This window comes from Nannospalax galili, unplaced genomic scaffold (assembly GCF_000622305.1).
Source record: "Nannospalax galili isolate Female #2095 unplaced genomic scaffold, S.galili_v1.0 scaffold974, whole genome shotgun sequence".
NCBI lineage: Eukaryota > Metazoa > Chordata > Mammalia > Rodentia > Spalacidae > Nannospalax > Nannospalax galili.
Genome location: NW_008335438.1, coordinates 2,878,376 through 2,897,717, shown reverse-complemented (window position 1 = coordinate 2,897,717; position 19,342 = coordinate 2,878,376). Strand labels below are relative to the sequence as shown.

Sequence of the window (19,342 nt, the reverse complement as noted above, 5' to 3'; positions counted from 1 at the left end):
AACTGCACACTTCCTGATCCACAGAGGAGCTACCATCTAGAGGCCCTGGGCTGAGAGGTGACAGGAGACGCAATGGCTGTGAAAGGACAACTGTCACAGAGGAAGCAAAGGGGGTGATTCTGTACGTGGCAGCAAGTCAGGCCAGAGGGAGAGAAGAGCTAAGAGCAGGGGGAGAGGACAAAGTTGTGGTGAGGACTCAGCAGAAATTATGCCATTTCAAACCCCCCTTGCACTTGGAATGGGCACTAACTGTTCTAAGGGTGAATGCATGTATCTTAACTCCTCATGATGATGACAACTATGCTAAGGTTATATTGATGTGCCTTTGGGGAGTGTGACGTTTTAGCTCAATCAAGTAAACACTGAGTTTCTCTGAAAGGGAAGGTCTGAGGAACCACGCAACCAGTGTTGAGAAGTGCCCAATGCTGCTGCCACCTCTCCACATTACCTGAGTCATGAAATTGCTTGGAGTTTTCACAAAGGTAAATGCCTCAAGTATTCACTGAAACAACTGTGCACTTTGAAGGAGGCTGAGGGGGTGCCTGCCTGACTTGTAACAAGTACCAGGGTCCACCACTTCCCAGAAGGCTCGTATCAGAAGACTGGGCACCTTCCCATCATGCTGCTACCACCATGAAACTTGCGTCATTTTAGGGTCTTGGGGTTAAAAGCAAACACTGAGAAACAACTCAGGTTGGGCAGCTCAAACCCTATGTGGAACCAGTTTTAGGTTCTATGAACACTGTTGCTTCCCTGGGGTCGACGACTGGAGTCTAAACAGTAACTCAAACATTAGGGCAATGTGGGACTCTTAATAGTTAACGCTTGCCAGGGAGCCTTTGCCCAGCTCACACGCAGGAAGAGCAGTGATCTTACTGCTGGTCCCACCTGCCTAAGTCAGGTGGGTGTGCTGGTGAGGAGCCCACCTGAAGCACGGAAAGCAGCTCACTACTTCAGGTTGGCAGGCTCAACAAGGACTTAAATCCTCCCAGGAATTTGGTAGTGTGGGATCCTGCTGGTAAGGATCTGCTTGTGCTAGTTTCATTATGTACAAAAGAACACAATTTCAGAAAATTAATCACTTCCATTCAGTTTTGAGACTTTGGTGCTTTTAAACAAATGCAACAAAAGAATACTCTCAAAGCAAAATGCACAGAGAGGCTGCTCCTGAGACTCCATCCACTCAGATGGCTTCCCTAGAAACTAGATATAGCATCATGATACTCATGAGCCTCTACCCAGGACTCCACCTGCTTGATGGATACATGGTGTTGGCTTTAGTGCACTCATCTACAACCAAACTTGATATTGTTGAGGGGACCCAAAACCCTGGCTAGAACCGGGTCCTGTGGCCTTGCTCAACAATCGACACTTATCACCATACAAAGCACAATGATGGAGTTCAAGAAACATTTGTTGAATGAAACAGAGCTGACAAACATCTTAATAAGCTTAGAAATAAAATCCAAAGCCCCGATATGAATCAATCCAAGAAGACATTTACTGCTGACTTCTACCTGTGAGGCTGGCATGACAGGTAATGTCCCTTTTTCAAAACAAGGTAAACAGTGGATTCACCAAATGTGAAACTCCAATTCATTAAAATGGTTTCTATCCAAATTTCCAGTGCCATATGGAATTGGAAGAAATGAAATCTGACTCATGATTCAGGATTCTCTGAATGGCTCCCTGGCTTTTAACAGAAAGGCCAATCTTGTGGCACCATGGCTGCCGTCTGCATTTCCATACGTTTCAGTGGAGCAAATGGGATGAACACACTCATGGGTGAGGACAAGGACACTCGCCAGTGGCCAGCAGCAAGCCAAGGAGGGGAAGCTGGAGGACAAGTGAAAGACTTTGTTGGGCAAAACAGCATAAACTTTTCTAAGTAGAGGTACATCAGCAGCTTTCTACATGCGCAATTGTATGCAACAGAACAGACGGCACACTGCCACTGGAAGTAAAAACAAAAATCCCATTCACACCAGCCTTTTAACTATCAACTAAGTTGGACAATATTTTAGGCTGTCACAGACTGATAAATCACAGGAAAATTCCAACAGAAACTATGGGGCCAGCAGAAAAATCAGCTGGTCCCTAATTCTGCACATGGGTGAGTTTAGAAAAATCCGCGATTACGTGCTGAAAATATATGTACGCTCAGTTTTTAAAGTGAAATTCTAACTATATTTGTGTTTCAGAAAATAGCAAATTATTCTGAGATGTCTGAATGTCTACAGACTCAGAAGGGCACATGGAAGCCACAGAAAGTCTCAGGCACATGGAAGGAACAGAAAGTCTCCCACTGGAGTGGCTAGAGCTCAAGGACACATTCCATGGCCAAAGGCAAAGCAATCCAAGCAAGGATGGGGAAAGCAGCTGATGTCCTCGCAGTGGACCACAGAAGAGCAAGTAACCCAGGAGCAAAGAAACCACAGAACATTTATTAGGTGAAAGAGGCAGATGACAAGAAGCATTCTATAAGCAAGTGTTTCAAATGCACAGACAATAATAAATCTCATGTATCTGTGAACTTGATTCAACCAGTTTAACATAGAGACATTTTCTTCAGCACTTTTAAGTAGGAAGCAGTATACAGTTGGAAATAGAGCTCAAAGGTAGAGTGCTTGCCTAGCACACATGAGGCTCTGGGTTCCATCCTCTGTATAGCAAAACAAACAAAAAGACACCTATAGCAGAAAGCTCCTACAGACCCATCCCTTCCCTAGTAGTCTCATGAATTTTGAATCTTGTTTTTTGTTCTAGGAGCAAGCATCTAACTATGAACCCTGGGCTGGCCTTCAACTCCAGATCTTCTTGCCTCCGTCCTCCTCCTCATAGCTGGGATTACAGGTATATACCACCATGCCTGGCTATTACATGAATCTCTTATGCAAGACTGATTCATTTATTTCTTGGGAAGAACTTCGATAAGGGGAAAAAAAGCCAACCAACCTAATAGAACAAAGGTAAGCAAGTAAAAATAGAGGTCACCAAAGAAAAAGTAGAGGAAGAAAAGGTTCCAATATACAAAAACACAGACACAATACTTTAAGTCTAGCTTTTGCTGTTTCCTTCCTTGTATTTATGTCCAAGAGACACTGTTTCTGAAAGAGAAAGAAAAATCGTAATTGTGCTTTATATAAGAAAAAAAATCAGTGTAGTTCTTAATTTCAATCTTAAGTACAAGCAAACCAAATGCTATTCTTAAGTGAAATTATATATTTAGGTTGTATTCATCTGTTCATGAGTTAAACACCACAAAAACAGTGATGGTTAATTTTCACTGATGTTTATATTAATTAGAACTATTCATACTCTCCTTCATGAATATAAAATGCAATTATTGGTACCCTCTTCAAATACAAAAAGACTGATATTAACTATTCTTTTCAGAAATGAATTATACAGGATTCATGTTATTACAAGAGCATTCCTATTTTGGGGATGTGTAATTCAGTAATTTTAATTATATCTGTAATATTATCACTTGGGTTCTTCAGACAGGGTTTTGTAGATAGTTCAAGATGGCCTGGACTGTGCTATGTAGCCCAGGCTGGCCTCAAATTAACAATTCTCCTGCCTTAGTTCCCCAAGGACTGAAATTGTAGGCATACCTGGATCATAATTATTAACCAAACAATTCCTTCAGCGATTATACAAGATTTAAAAATTTTTTTGTCTTTTTTTTTTTCCAGACAGGGTCTCCCTGGAGCCTCAGCTGGCCTGAACTCACTACACAGACCAGGCTGGTCTCAATCTCACAGAGATCTGCCTGTCTCTGCCTCCCATTTGCTTGAATTAAAGGTATGTGCCACACCTGGCTAAGACAAAATTTTAAACATATTTTCTATGTCTGTAGGAAGATTAATTTAAATGTGAGACTAAATTTCCAATTGTATTTTTCACCACAATGAGAAAAGTATGCTTGGGCAATCATGTGTATAATGTTTTCTACATTACCTCCTAATTTCATGCCCTCTAGATCAGGCCTCATCTAGAAAGATGCTATAACCCAGCAAACACATAGCAGCTTTAAGTTGTTAAGACCTAGTTTGCAGTACACATATGTGTGGACAGTCCTCATCTATAAATGAGCTATACTTTCCTTTTGTATGAGTTCATGTGTGGGGGTGCACAAGTGTGTGCAGGTAAATGTGTGGGTAGACATGCATGTGTGCACATAAGTGCAAAGGCCAGTGGGCAGGCTGTGGTGTTGTTCCTCAGGCACTATTGAGACAGAATCTCTCATTGGCCTAGAACTCAACATAGCTGTTAGGCTAGTCATTAAGCCCCACAGATCTGCATGTCTCTGCCTCCCCAGTGCTGTAATTAGAAAAGTGTGCACCCCCACACCTGGCTTTTATGTGGTTTCTTGGGATAAAACTAAGGTCCTCTTGCCAAACACTTTGTTGATTGTGTTATTGCCCAACCCAGGGCTCTACATCCTTTAAGGGTGTTGTGAAGATTGTGGCTAAAAAACTGCCATAAACACTCATTAAAGCACTTTGTAAATAAGGCACTGCCAAGTACGAAGTGTCATGTTGTACAGAGATGCAGAAAAAGTTGGGCATTTATTCCCACAGAGGGAGAAAGCTGGTTTATGTTTTACGTCAAGCTTTTAAGGTACTAGGCCCTGTCTATCTAGAAACAACAGGAAACACTAGTTTTACCTTAAGCTGTGTGTATAAGCACTCTCAATATCCTATGGAAAAACCTTAGTGCACAGATTAATAGAAGTGCAAACGAGTTTAACAACTTGATTAAAAGGTGACAATTTGATGCTAGACTAATTCCAGAAGCTCATGTCACTGCAAGTTTCTTTATGAGGTTAAAAATCACCATTAAGCTTAAGACCTTAAACTCAAGCACAAAAAAAAAAAAAACGAGTATGAAAAAACTAACATTTTATAAAGGATTGAGTTCTAAATTCTAATTGCAACTAAGGTAGCACTTACCGTAAAACCCCAAAACTTATAAAGAAAAACTGTAAGATGAAAACTGATTGTGCATTAATGGTATTTAGCTTAGAACTCAACACTCCTTCCAAGGAACAAACATAACAGTAGATAACCAAAAGAAAATACATTTTAGCACTTCTAGTTCCCACCTGAGAGTACACACCCATAAGAGAATCCCACAGCTACCTGAGCTAGCTCCAAAGGACACTGCACTTAGGCGAAAACACACAGAGGAAATAAATCAATCATCATGTGCTTCTGGTTAAAATTATATCAATTCAAGCTGGGTGTGGTGGTGCACGCCTGTAGTCCCAGCACTTGGGAAGCAGAGGCAGGCAGATCTCTGTGAGTTCAAGGCCAGCCTGGTCTACGTAGTGAGTTCTGGGACAGCTGGGGCTACAGAGAGACCCTGATTCAAAAAGACCAAAAAAAAAAATTATATCAATTCAAAGTAGTAAGGAGGACAATCATTTTGATCATAAGTTCTAACTGGCTACTGACCATAGAACAATTTCTTATGACCCTCTAAGGACGCAGGATCCCAAAGTTTAAAAAAAGAAAAGTAGTAATTACTGATGTAGGGTCATCAATATGTTCTTTAAATACTGGACTCACCACACTACCTGTTTCATTTTGCAATGAAATCTGGTGATCCTGTACCTACTTTCCCTTCTAGACCTTTTAGGTCCTTGCCCAAAAAGCAAGTACCAAACTTGTAGCAAAGTACACAAGTGAGAACTGAGAGGATTTCGAATCTGGACACAAATTTGAGGCTAAGCTTCACCACACAACAATCCTTACAAATTCTTCCACATACCAATAACTCAAGTGTCCTCAAAAGCTAACAGTAAGGAAAGGCACATGGAGCTCTGGGTTCAGACTCATCAGGAATGTTATGAAAATCACAATCAAACCCAAACATAACATCTCAAACTATAGCACAGCCTTATAATGGTGCCACCCCACAGCTCCAGCCTGACGCATGGGTGAGGCATCCTACTGGCAATCACAAAAGTGGCAAAACAGGAAACTTAACTTACTTAGCTTCTTAACAGCTTTTTCATTTCAATAAATTTATTTTGGTTGGTTGGATTGTTTAAGAGGAAGAGAAGAATCTGTTCATGCTTTTCAATCTATACATGAAAGAGAAATAGTATTATTTATGTCCTCAAACTTTAGGAGTGTAGTTTCACTTAAAGGAAATTGTATCCACCTGTTTTTTTAGCTCTGTGCAGCAGCAATTCATGCTATGAGTTGTTTCTAAAAGCAAAGCAAAAAAAAAAAAAGTCATTAGGTAACAATGTAAAAACAAGCAGCCTCAGACCTGAACACATACTTTATCTGTCTCTGTGTCTGGGTTTCACCCACACAGAATATAATCTACCCAGAGACTGTAGTCTACTATGTCTCAGATTTTTACAAATTAGTACTCACATCTGAATTATGCATAGAACCTCTTTTCAGTCTGCCAAATGCACACCTTATGTATGAAATACCGAGATGATTCAATCTCAAAAATATGAATTCTTCTCTTTTTGATCAGGATCAAAGGGGAACTGGCAGAAAGGTACAGGCTGAATGCTAAATATTTCTCAAGCTCTAGGTTTTGATTCCCAAAGCAATGCTGACAAACTGACCTCTGGGATACCTGGTATGGGAGGGCTGCTCTTCTCAACAGGAGCCAAGAGATGGCAAGGAGAATCTGAGCCACAAGTGCACAGAGGAAGAAGCATGGGCGCAGGGGACTGTAGCCACAGGGCCTGAGGAGATGAGGCAACTCAAGCACCAGCTCTACTACTCAGTACATCTACACCTGCTCTTAACTAAACCTGAAAACGGTACCTTTAGTTACAGCACTTTTCCCTTTAGATGTGATGTTTTCTGCCAGACCACACATCACCAGCTTATCAGCTATACTGATAGTACCGTTCTCGGAACATTTCTCAACTGACACCGTGTGAATATTCTTATGAACTCCTTTCACAGAAAGCATTACATTCTGATTCAACATGAAGTTTTTAAGTAGCTCTATCATAAACCGAGAACAGCTTCCATTCAATTCCATCAGCCCTGTAAAGAAAATTAAAGATTATGGTTAAGTTTTCAAATTCCTTTTTTAAAAGATTATATTTAGATAAACTATCTAATAACTAATAACACTCGGAAGGAGTGTTGAATTCTAAGCTAAATACCATTAATGTACATCAGTTTTCATCCTCACGGTTTCTTTTTAAATTGTGGGGTTTTAGGACAAGTGCTACCTTAGTTATAATTATAACTCAATACTTTCTAAATGTTATGTTTTTATACTGTTTAAATTCCTTTAAAAAAAGATAATATTTGGACAAACCATCCTAATAAGGATAATAAGCAGGTTTATCGGCTCTAGCTGGTTTTAGGTGTGTTGTAAGGTATCAAGCAGTTTCAGGGCAGAAAACAGACACAACATCTTCCCTTAATATTCTAATGGGAAAAGCAAACAATAAAGTTAAGTTTCTGACTCTAAGTGGAAGCCACATATGCTATGAGCAGTCAGTGGAAACCATGGGGGACGGGGAGCCATGTGAGGAGTGCAGTCATAGCACAAGGTGACCTGGAGCATTTTAATCCCCTCTCTTCAGGTTCCAAGTGAACAGTTAAACACGTGTTGCTTTAGTAGGCACCACAAGGAAGCCACAAATGATATGTGCATGTGTGCATGCCTCTAGTCCCTAAAGAGCAAGCCCTGGTGAGAGTGCAGACGTTTACATCCTGCCTCTGGCCCTTGCCACTGGAGCTTTCCAATGGGGAAAACACAATCTCCAAACCTTGTCACTCTGACTAGCCCCCAAATAAAGACTAAGTAACTATAGTTTTCATGAGAGCTAAGGAATATGGCTGGAGAGCTGGCTCAGTGGTGAAGAGCACTGGTTGCTCCTGCAGAGGGTTGGGGTTCGGTTCAGTTCTCAGCATTCACATGGTGGCCAATGACCATCCCTAACTCCAGCTCCAGGGGATCCAATACTCTCCTCTGACCTCCGTGGGCATTTCATGGCATGGGTGTACTTATATACATCCAGGCAATACACCCATACACATAAAATAAAAATGAAACACTTTTTTAAAAAAAGAAAAAGGATACAAAATTTCTTTAAAAACTTGGGTGTTTAGAAGCCCGAGAAGTCACTCTAAGGCAGGCATGGGAGGCAGTGTAGCTTGGGACTCTCATTTCATTCTGAGTTATGTACACAACTCTTGTAAAAATGCACTTTTGTAAAAATGCACTTGGCAGCCTAGATCCTTTACCTACATGTAACTATGCACAAACACCCCTCTCCAAACAATGCCTCTAGCAACTTCAAAACCCTCTCAAGCCCCCACCCATGCACACTGGCTACCCATTCTCCCATCTTCGAGCAACGGTATGAGTTTCCCTACCCCAGGTAACAATCAAATTTAGACAGTTTCTATTCAAGTGTATTACCAACGAATGAGCACAAGGAAGAGAAGGACCCATCTGTCCTCAACCGGTGCTGGGTGCATGCATGCCAAACAAGGCAAAATTGTGTCCTTTAGCCACTTCTACGGAAAATCTATTTACCATTTTATGCCTATGCATAATTGAGTGTGCATATGATTAAAATCAGATGCACTGTGGGAAGGGAAATGCACAACAGAGAAATGATTCTAACCTATCATTCAAACAGAGAACCACCTAATCTAGTAACCACTTCCTTACCTTGAGCCCCATAAAAGGAAGCCTGGAACAATAGTCAGGCCCTTGAGTACCCTCAACTCATATGGCCTGCTGTCAATCTTGACAGTGTATCCCTCCACAACCTGCACTATCACTTTGCTCCAAATAAAGTTACCTTGCTTCTTTTACAAATTTGTGAGAGCCCTTATTTTTCAATTCTTTGGATAAGAGGCCAAGAACCTGGAAACACTAAGACCAGACCCTGATCACTGGTAACAACTTGATTTAACTCACTGGATTCAGACTTATAACTATGAACTTAAAAAATACAGAGACATCACAATTGGAAAGTGAATGAACAGTCTACCTTCAAGTGAGCATTTAATAATCTGGAAGGGCAGCTCCAGGTGGCTGGCAGAAATGGGCTGCACTCTGGAGAGAGGTAGAGTTTCAATGTTCCCATAATCTGCATAGAGCACTTTCACATCAGAGTCTGATGTGTCCAGAACAATGGCCCGGTACCAGAAGTCATCACCTAGAAACAAAGGATTATCAGCAGAGAAGTCACAGTCCATGAGCCCTCCCCTTCCTTAACATGCTTGACACTCAAAAACTCATACCAAGTTTTCTGGTTAGAATCCAGATTTTTCTATTTTCCTTCCAAATCACTCTAAAAAGACAATACAATTTTTTAACTATAAGGACAATGAACAAGAGAGACAAGCACTGTTCCTGGGAGGATGAAGGCAGATAAGCAAATGAAAATGGTGCTACAGCCACAGCTGCTCAACCAAAGCAGACAGTGGGGAAGCCAAGCAGCAACCAATTTGTTCCTTGGACCACAGACCCCAGGTGTAAAGGGGACATGAGGCCTGGGCAAAGGAATTCACTACTCCAAGACATTTGAGAAGACTTTAGTTTATAAACACATTGACATATAATATCTACTTTTTAAATATCTTACTTATCATTTCGCTTTTATGTGTCCGAGTGCATTGCCTGCATGTAGGTAGGTAAACCCATGTCATGCAATATCTGTGGAGATCAGAAGATGGCATTGGATCTCCTGGAACTGGAGTTATAGGCGGTTGTTAGCCACCATTTGGGTGCTGGGAATCGAACCTGGGTCCTCTGCAAGAGCAGCCAGTGCTCTTAACCACTGAGCCATCTCTCCAGCTCCATAATACCTATTTTTTAAAGTTGCTAAAATAATGGTCAGCTTCATGTTCACAGAGGTTCCTTCTCCAGAGGAACCATGGACTGAGGAATGTGAGGCTGAGCAGAGGGGAAATTTACCAAGGACACTATCAAGCAAAATGCATACTCCATGCAGGAGATAATGCTACACATGACAGCACTTCCAGATGTGCACTGAGCACAGCAAATAGCAGAGCCGACCAAACCTGCACTGAAAGCAACTGGTGAGCAGCTCTGCTACACAGAAGATCCCAAACAACTGGGCATCGCATCTTACAAAACAGGGAAGACGAAACAAAATAAAAACTGGGGCAGGGGGCGGGGGGTAAGAGTCCAGAAGATGAGAAGGAAGAAGACAGTAAGCATTCAAAGGAAGACTGCGTATTCTTGGAGACATGACATTCCATCCCGGAAACAAGAACAGGCCAGTGTTCAAACACACCTATACCCCAAAAACTAAAGAGGTATTGAAGCTAAAAGTGTGATACCAGAATACTTAGGAGATGAAATGGAGAAATCTTTTGAAATAAAGAACAAAGATGAAAGTCAACAAATCAGCACAAGGGTTCAAGACCAAAATTAGAAGAACTAGTAATTCCTAAAGAAAACAAAGGAGGAAATAAAGAATCAATACAGGGAAATTTCTTGAACCTGAAGCTCATGTGTATTTCCAGACACACAAGCCAGCATGCTAAGTCACATTGCAATTTTCAGAACACAGGAATAGGGCACTAAAGATTCCAAAAAGATAAAAGATAGAGAACCTGGAAAGATGTCTAACTTTTGACCAGAAACAACAGTTAAAACACAATAAAAATAGCCAGGCGTGGTGGTGCACACCTTTAATCCCAGCACTCGGGAGGCAGAGGCAGGTGGATCTCTGGAAGTTCAAGGTCAGTCTGGTATCCATAGCAAATCCAGGCCAGCTGGGGCTACAGGGAGACCCTGTCTCAAAAAGCAAAAAAAAAAAAAAAAAAAAAAAAAAAAAAAACCCACAAAAAACCCCCACCACAATAAAAGCAATGAATGCCTTCACATTTCTAAGGAAAAATGCCTTCCAGTCTACCTTTTACATCCAGGCAAGCTATCAGTTAACATCTAGGATAGGCTTTTTCAAATACAGGAGCTAACAGGAAATTTATCTTCCATTCAGCACCTTTCCTCAACTTTGGAAAGACAGGATACATCTAGACACTGGAGTAAATCCAAAGGGAAGGAAGGTGAAAACACAGGGGGAGGGAGGGAGCCCCACAGAAACAGTCCTCAGCATGAGTGTGTAGGAAAAACATGAGGACAATTCAGGTCAGGAGGACTCAAGGTCTGGATAGGAGCAGCTTCAAAGGCTAAAACTACAATGAAAGTTAATGAAGCAGAGCTAGGCATGGTGGCACACGCCTTTAATCCCAGCACTCAGGAGGCAGAGGCAGGCAGATCTCTGTGAGTTGGAGGCCAGCTGTGGCTACAGGGAGACCCCATCTCAAAAAGACCAAAAAAAAAAAAAAAAGTTAATGAAGTAGACACAGAACTCACTGAAGGGATTACGCCAATGTGGAGAACTGTGGACAATAGCTGCCCAAGAGAACAACAGAGCCAAGCACGCTGCAGAAGCAGCTGTGAGCAGGGTGTCTGAGCGCCTCAAAGTAACACACAGGTCTTATTTAATCCAGCTCACACCTTAACCTCCACTGCCAATTTTGAAAATTAGGGCAACTGCTGATCCAGATGTCATACAAAAATACAGCAAAACGGGACTGACATCACTAAGATAATGGCAGGAGGTCCCCAGCTTGTGCCCACCATTCTCCATAATGATCTGGTGGGCATTTAAGGACAACGGTGCCTGTGTGAGTGCTCTGGGATTCAGGCAGGTAGTTTTGAAAGTTGGAGAGCACCCCTTAGCCCAGTGAAAGACCTTCAACAACCCTTGTCCTGTCTATTGACTATTGTTTCCCTCGGTACTCAGTTCTAATCCTGCTTGGCTGCCATTTGGCCACCAGCCCCACTGCCCAAAGACAAGCAGAAGCCATGCTTACCCATACCCCCATACTGTGCCATCTGGCTCTACTCCCAGCAGCACACCAGAACATTCACTGCAGAGGTTATTTGTATTAGCAAGGCAACTTGTTGACATGAAATATTAAACAGAAGAATGGTTAGAGGATCAACAGTACGACTCCCGGAGGCAGTCTCTTTTGTCCACCAACATGCAGCGCTCCATAAATATGGAAGACTGAATCATTCTGCATTAGTAAGCCACCATAACTCCATATCCACAGCATGGATATCCAGAGCCTATTATCTAAGAGTACTGAGAAATTTGCATAAATCAACTTAAACCTTTGCCTAAAGATAATGTACATCAAATGGGAAAGCTGATGAGCTCAACATGTGAATCAAAGTCATAACTCTGCTTTTCTTAATTTCTCTAGCCAAATTAAATATGCATCTAAAAATCCAGATCTACATGATCTCACATAAAAGATACTAGACTAATATTTTCCCTATAATATTTTAATTAAAAAACCTTACTTGTGTATTTGGCACAGCATGCATCTCCAATTTTTGGTCTGTAGGATGGTTGCCCTTTCTGAGCACTGCAATATTCTAACAATTCAGCTGTCAATCTACATAGTTTTCCTCGATTTTCTAAAATAGAAGCAATTTTTAGTATGAAAAAGTATTCAATGTTAATTTTAGCAACAATACACAAAATACCACCAAATCTAAACAATTAAAAACTCTTTGAAATATTAAAACACTTTATTCTAAAAATAAGTATAATCACCATTGGTTGCCTTTTGCAGAAGGGCTGTTAAGACTGAGGGGTGTGAAGGAAGCCTCTGGGTGGGGCGGAAGGCTGTTTCTTAGTGAGGATGGCTTTGCTAGTGTGCTCGCTTAATGAAACTTAAGCTGTTTTTTTTAAACATTGATTTATTGTGATGGAGATTGTGCATGCCCCACACTTAGGTGGAGATCAGAAAACAACTTGTGGGAGTCAATCCTTTCCTTCTACCATGTGGGCTCCAGGGACTGAACTCAGGTCATCAGTCTTGGTGGCAAACACCTTTATCCACTGGATCTTTTCACTAGCCCAATTAAGCTATATTTTTATGACAGATTGTATACTGATGTTATACTTAACAAAATTAACTATTACTCGATTTTATCCATATTATGATATGGATCCAATTTTTTTAAAAGCCACTGCTTTTCACATATGAAGATTAGAGGTAATTTTTTATTATACTGGAAATAAGTTCAAGAGCAGTAATTGGTATTATCATAATTCCAGGGTTAACAATTGGAGGCAGACTTCAATTTTTTAATTGTTAAAAGTATCTGAAGATTATTGGGAACAGACTATGAACTGACTTTCCAGTGCTACATGGATACTTTCATATGTTTGCAATTCCTTAATTATAAATTTCTATAAACAAAGACAAAATTCAAAACCAACTTTATATGCTGTTTTTCATAATTAGAGCTCTTGTGTGAGCCACTTCTCAGCTTCTAAGTAAAACTATGATTAGAGCTAAAGAGGCTCAACATACAAAGTAAGTTACTAAGTCTTTTACTATATCTAAAATAGGTTTAAGCTTGTGTGACTGGAGGTCAGTTTAGTAAATACAATTCAGTATAGTAATATATGTTTTAAATAAGTTATACAGGAATTAAGAATACTTCTTTCTGTTATAGAAAGCCATAGAATCATCAAGATCAGGCTACTGAGTGCAGGGCATTCCCTTTGTGTCTGACACTAGACTTCAGTGTTACTCTTAACAAAAAAAATTCCAGGTAATTCATGACAACAGTTCAATGTTACCATCCTAAATTATCTATTCCAGCTTCAGCAATTAACGATCATCCTGGTCTTCCACAATCGTTTAGCCTTAATCATCTCCAATTAGCCTGTTCATCACAAGTTTGCCCTGATTAAAGCCCTTCACTGCGAGGCAGCTGCCCCACAGCTACACCGACCCATCTCTTTCTAAAGAAAATTAGTTTGTGTGAGTATTGCTTCACTTATTTATTTCAATTTTCTCTATCACAGTTTCCCAACTGCCAGAGCAGAAATGCCCCACTGGTCACAGGGGTCTGATGAGAACAGAGAAGGTGACAGCCATAGGTTCCCAGTTCCTGAGGAGTCTGGGCCTTTGAGAGGGGTTGGGAACAGGATTGGGAAGCATTCAGTAGGTAGGATTATGATAATCACTGCCATTGGGCATACATCCTTCCAGCTACTGAGTCCATTTCATAACATTCACATGTAAATCTTGGGCATAATTTCTGTCCTATAACTGGCTGCACTCTTGGAAGGCTTAGGAAAAGCAGGGCTAATATTATTGGGTTTTTTTTTTTCAACTTAAAAATGTGTTGAGAATTTTATAGATGCATATAAGGTGTTTTGATCAAATCCACACCCACTCCCTCCCCTCCAACACTCCTGTATCTCTCCATCACTTTTTTCTGACAAATTCATGTACTTTCTTTCCTTCCTTCTTTTTATGGGGCTTTTTGCTGTTCTAACATCCCCCCCCCGCCCCGAAGAGGTAACCCAAAAATCATTTAGGGATTAACAGCTCCCAAACACTTTTGACATTTTTGGCCTATGGGACAGTGCTACAATCCCTAAGAATCTTTACCCTCCTCTTCTTTCCCTCACTTCCTAAGGAGTTCACCAAAGCACTTGCATTGCATAGTTCGTAAGAGCATAAATCTCCTTCATTAAGTGTGGGTTATTACCTGGCATCTCACTTGGGACAGCATAAAACAAGTTAGGGTTTATTATTTCTAATATGCTTGCTGGCACAGTCTTGTTAATTGGCAATTCTATTGTCTTCCATTGCTCTGCTGGCACGATGGCTAAAAACATACGAAACACAGGTCTTGCAATTAAATAAATTTTATTCTTCTTTCCCAGTAACGTATTCACTAAGTTTGTTCATCAACATCCCAACATTCTCAAGAAAAAATTTATGTTTACTCTTTTTAAGAGATCATGTCCATGATCCTAGAAACTTACAGCCACTTGTGAAAGAGATGTACACTCTTGCTCTGGAGTGTGTTACTGAATATGTTAAAGCTGTAATGAAATGCTTCTTCTAATCATGTAGTTATTAAATTTTTTTAAAAAGCCCATCATTCTAGAAAGGTTTAACTGAGGAAAAGACCCACCCTGAATACAGGTGGCAATGTCCCAGGGGCTGGGGTTACAGACTGAATAAAAAGAACAAACGAGACCAGCTGAACACCAGTATTTATCTCTCTCTTCTTCCCAACTATGACCATAATTTGACCAGTCACCTCACATTCCTGCCACCATGCCTTCCCTATGTAGCATGGTGGACTGTATCCTTCAAACCATGAGTCAAAATAAACCCTTAATTTGCATTTTGTTGGGTCTAGTTATAGTGAGAGACAAGAAAAGTATCCAATACAACATTACATACACACAAGATTTTAAATTAAGAACTATGATTATTGATCACTAAATCTTTTAATATAGCTGAAATAGCTTCAGTTCAAGCTCACTTATATGAGGAGGAGGTCAGCTCCTCACACGCTCATGGATTAGCAGTATTAATACTGTGGGTGACTTACATTATAGAAAGCATTCTAATTTCAACACAATCCCCATCAAAATTACAAAAAACATTCTTCACAGAACTAAACAATTCTAAAACTTATATGGAAGCCCAAAACATGCCAAATAACCAAAGCAATCCTATGCAGAAAGGGCAATGCCCAAAGTACCCAACACTAGAGGTCAAATCACATCACACAACCATGATGGCACATCAGCAAGGTACTGGTACAAAAACAGGCTTGTAGACCAATGGATGGGAGAACCCAAAATAAAACCACATAGCTACAGCCAACCATTCTTTGAGAAAGGTGTTAGAAACATACACTGGAGAAAAGACAGCTGAGGAAACTAGACGCCATGTGCAGAAGGAGGAAATTAGATCCCTGTCCCTCACCCGGCACAAAATCAACTCAAACATTAAAGATCTTGATATAAGATCTGAAATAGCTGGGGAAAACATTTGAAGATACATAGGAAAGAACTCCATTAGCACAAGAAATAATCCCAAATATTGATGCATGGGATTACATAAAATTAGGAAGTTTCTGCACAGAAAAAAGAAACTCATCAGCAGAATGAAGAGACAGCCTAAAGATGAAAATCTTAACTATTCATCTGACAAGAGATTAATATCCTAGAATCCATAAAGGATTCCAAAAATTAGAATACCCCATATTGTCCAATCAATATGTAACCTAATAAAATTGAATGGACCATTCTCAAAAGAAGAAATAAACTTGGGAGGCATAGGCAGGCAGATCTCTGCCAGCCTGGTCTACATAGTGAGTTCCAGGCCAGCTGGAACTATAGGGAGACCCGTCTCAAAAAACAAAAACAAAAAAAGAAATACAAATAGTCAATAATTTTTTTTAATGTTCAATGTTCTCAGTCATCAGGGAAATGCAAATTACAATTGCTTTAAGGAGCCATCTCATCAGTCAAGGAAACAAAGATGGAGACACGAGGGAGAGGAACTCACACACTGTTGCTGAAATGAAGACTGCTGCAGCCACTAGGGAACTCAATATGGAGGTTCTTCAAAAAGCTAAACTAGACTTGCCATACAATCCAGCTATAGCACAACTATACCACTCTAGGACATAGAGCCAAAGGATTCCAGTCAACATATCAGAGATACTCGCACACCAATGTTCTTTGCATTACATAGCAACAGCTAAGTTATGGAACCAACTGGGCACCCAGAGTAGCCAAGACATGGAACCAGCCTAGATGTTCGCCTGCATCTGTTCAGATGCAGCTGAATAGATGCAACTGTGGTATATACACACATGACGGAATTTATTCAAATGAAAAGTGAAATTATATCATTTGTAGAAAATAGATGGAACTGGAAATTACTGTGTTAAATAAAATAAGCCAGGCTCAGAAAAATACAATTCTTCCCATATGTGAAATTTATTCTCTCCCCCCGCACACACACACACACACACACACACACACACACACACACACACACACACACACACACACACACACACACACACACACGGGATGAAAGAAAGGGGACTCTGAGGAGAGAGAAGTCTAAAGAGCGGAGAGGGTGGACAAGAGAAAGAAGGTACTGGGGAAGAATGGAATGGCAATACCACATTTCCTCTCATATGCAGAATCAACATTTAACTATAAATACACGCACATGAGACAGCAAAGCACAAAGGGAGCCATTTGTGGGGAGGAAGAGGACCAGTAAGAGGGAGAGGAGGAAGAGCAGGGATGGGGGAGGGCAGGAGTGGGCAAATAAGAGAAAGTACAATGATAATATATGTATTAAAATCCCATAATGAAACCCAGTGTTGTTCTGTACTATGGAAGTTCAGTAAAAAAAACAAACCCTAATTAACAAGTGGTTTAAAAGTTACCTTGTACTTGCTGGGTGTCGATCTGATTATATTTATTAACAGATATGCTACCTGCCAAGTCCTTCTGTGGTGAACTAGATTTTAAAACCAGATGTTCACTGATGAGGACATCACTAATTATTTTGGGATATGGAGTGGAAAGATCAGTGAGTTCAACTCCCACCCCTTTTTCAGTGATTTCGACAACTCTGGCTTGGAGTTTGATCCCCACAACACATGTCTGGAACCTTGCTATGGCTTCTTTAGTCCAATGTTTGTTCCTAGGCTGTATATCTGGAAAATAAGAGCCAGAGCATTAAAAAGAATTCATCCATGAAGGGCAGCTTTGTTTTGACAGAATGCAAGACTGGGTCCTTGCATTCAGTTTAGAAATTTTCAGTAATTTTTGAGGTTACACCCAGTTGTAGTAAAAATATATCTACATTTTCCATATCTAAGTTATAGATAATGTATTTGCTAATATATAGCCTAGACTTTTAGGATGCTGTGCTTTTTCTGATAATGTATCATTACCTGGAATTTCTCTAACAGACAAAAACAGGGATACTGTTTATTCTAGCATGTTCTGTTTGTACAAGGATGTTACCAGTTAGATATCAATTGATAAATTTGACAATTGTGGAATTTTCCAATGGTAATTTCAAAGTCTCCTTTGAAAGTATTTTCTCTTTAGATAATTCTGATTATGCACTGTATATTTGAAAAAAGATCTCACGATCTTGCCCCAAGCTTGTCTTGAACTCTTTAGTTCAAGTGGTCCTCTCACCTCAGCCTCCTGATAGCTGAGACTGCAGCTGGCAGCCACAGTGCCACTGGCCTTGCACCCTTATTTTCTTATGTACTTTCCAACCTTGAATGTGCATCTAAGATGCCCACAGGGCTTGTTAAAACACAGATTTGTTTCACCCCAGAATTTCTCATTTAAGTCTGGGGTGGTGTCTTATCAATTTGAATTTTTATAAATTTTGCTTATTTTTATTGTATGTAGGCAGCAGAGCTGGCACCAGAGCCTCATCTCCACACTGCAGTACTGTTTTGCATCTCTGTGAAACCATTCTCACTTAATCACAAGCAATTCTTCCTAACAGTGGTTCATATTTAACACCATGTTAGCAACAGTACAGTAACAGCAAATGCACAGGCAGCACTTCCATCCTGGATCTTGTTCTGATGTTAATCCATACATCCTTTCAAGACAGAGCCAGTCACAACCCATGACAAGGCTCACCATGCAACCACTCATCCTCTACTGTCGGCTCTGCAGGCGATCTGCAGTCAGTGACAGCAATGGAAGAGCTTGCCTTGCAGCTGAACCTCGTGCCACTCCCAGGTTGCTTTGGGATGAATTAACAGGAGTAAAATGCCACGCCAGAAGGTATGAACACTCGAGGCTCTCAGAAAGTCCAGCAAAACCCTTCACAGGAGTCCTGTCAGCTTTCATTCCCATCACTTGGGAAAAGAAGCTTCTCAGACACCAACATTGGATAGTATGGCCAAAATCTTAGACTAATTTCTAAGTTATATAATACAAAGTGGGATCATCTAACTCAAACTGTTAACATGACTGATACTAATAATTAGCAGATTATACATTGCAGGGCTGGAGAGATGGCTCAGCAGTTAAAAGCACTGGCTATTCTTACAGAAGACCTGGGTTCAGTTCCCAGGGTTCAGACTTATACCTGTATAAGTCTGGGTTCAGACTTATACCTGTCCATAATTCTAGTTCCGGGGGATCCCACACATTCATCTGGCCTCTATGGACACCAGACACGCACATGATATACATATACATACATGCAAAACACTCATTTAAAAAAAAGAAAGCAGAAACCATTCTTGACTGCTGAGCCATCTCTCCAGCCCTAACAAACTGACTTCTATTTCCTTTTCTTTAAAACATATTCACTGACTGGATTTTCATTTTATAACTCTCTTTTGAGAGATTTTAGGACATTTGAAGCTGTCTCCAAAATAATAAAATCTTAAACTCTACCAATGTATATAATAGTCCATTTATGCCATTTACTTTCAACACACA

At 40.5% G+C, this 19,342-nt stretch overlaps 1 protein-coding gene across 1 annotated transcript in view; it reads right to left on the bottom strand.

Moving 5' to 3' along the window:
- Positions 1-6,001: 6,001 nt before the first annotated feature.
- The window catches only part of Tdrd1 (tudor domain containing 1), a 52,151-nt gene continuing 38,810 nt past the window's right edge, over positions 6,002-19,342 (bottom strand). The window contains exons 19-25 of the mRNA XM_008830219.1: positions 17,302-17,574; positions 14,578-14,697; positions 12,364-12,480; positions 9,005-9,172; positions 6,804-7,031; positions 6,175-6,221; positions 6,002-6,094 (exon numbers count right to left, since the gene is read on the bottom strand). Of these exons, the coding sequence (XP_008828441.1) occupies positions 6,002-6,094; positions 6,175-6,221; positions 6,804-7,031; positions 9,005-9,172; positions 12,364-12,480; positions 14,578-14,697; positions 17,302-17,574 (1,046 nt within the window). The remainder of the gene's footprint in view (positions 6,095-6,174; positions 6,222-6,803; positions 7,032-9,004; positions 9,173-12,363; positions 12,481-14,577; positions 14,698-17,301; positions 17,575-19,342) is intronic.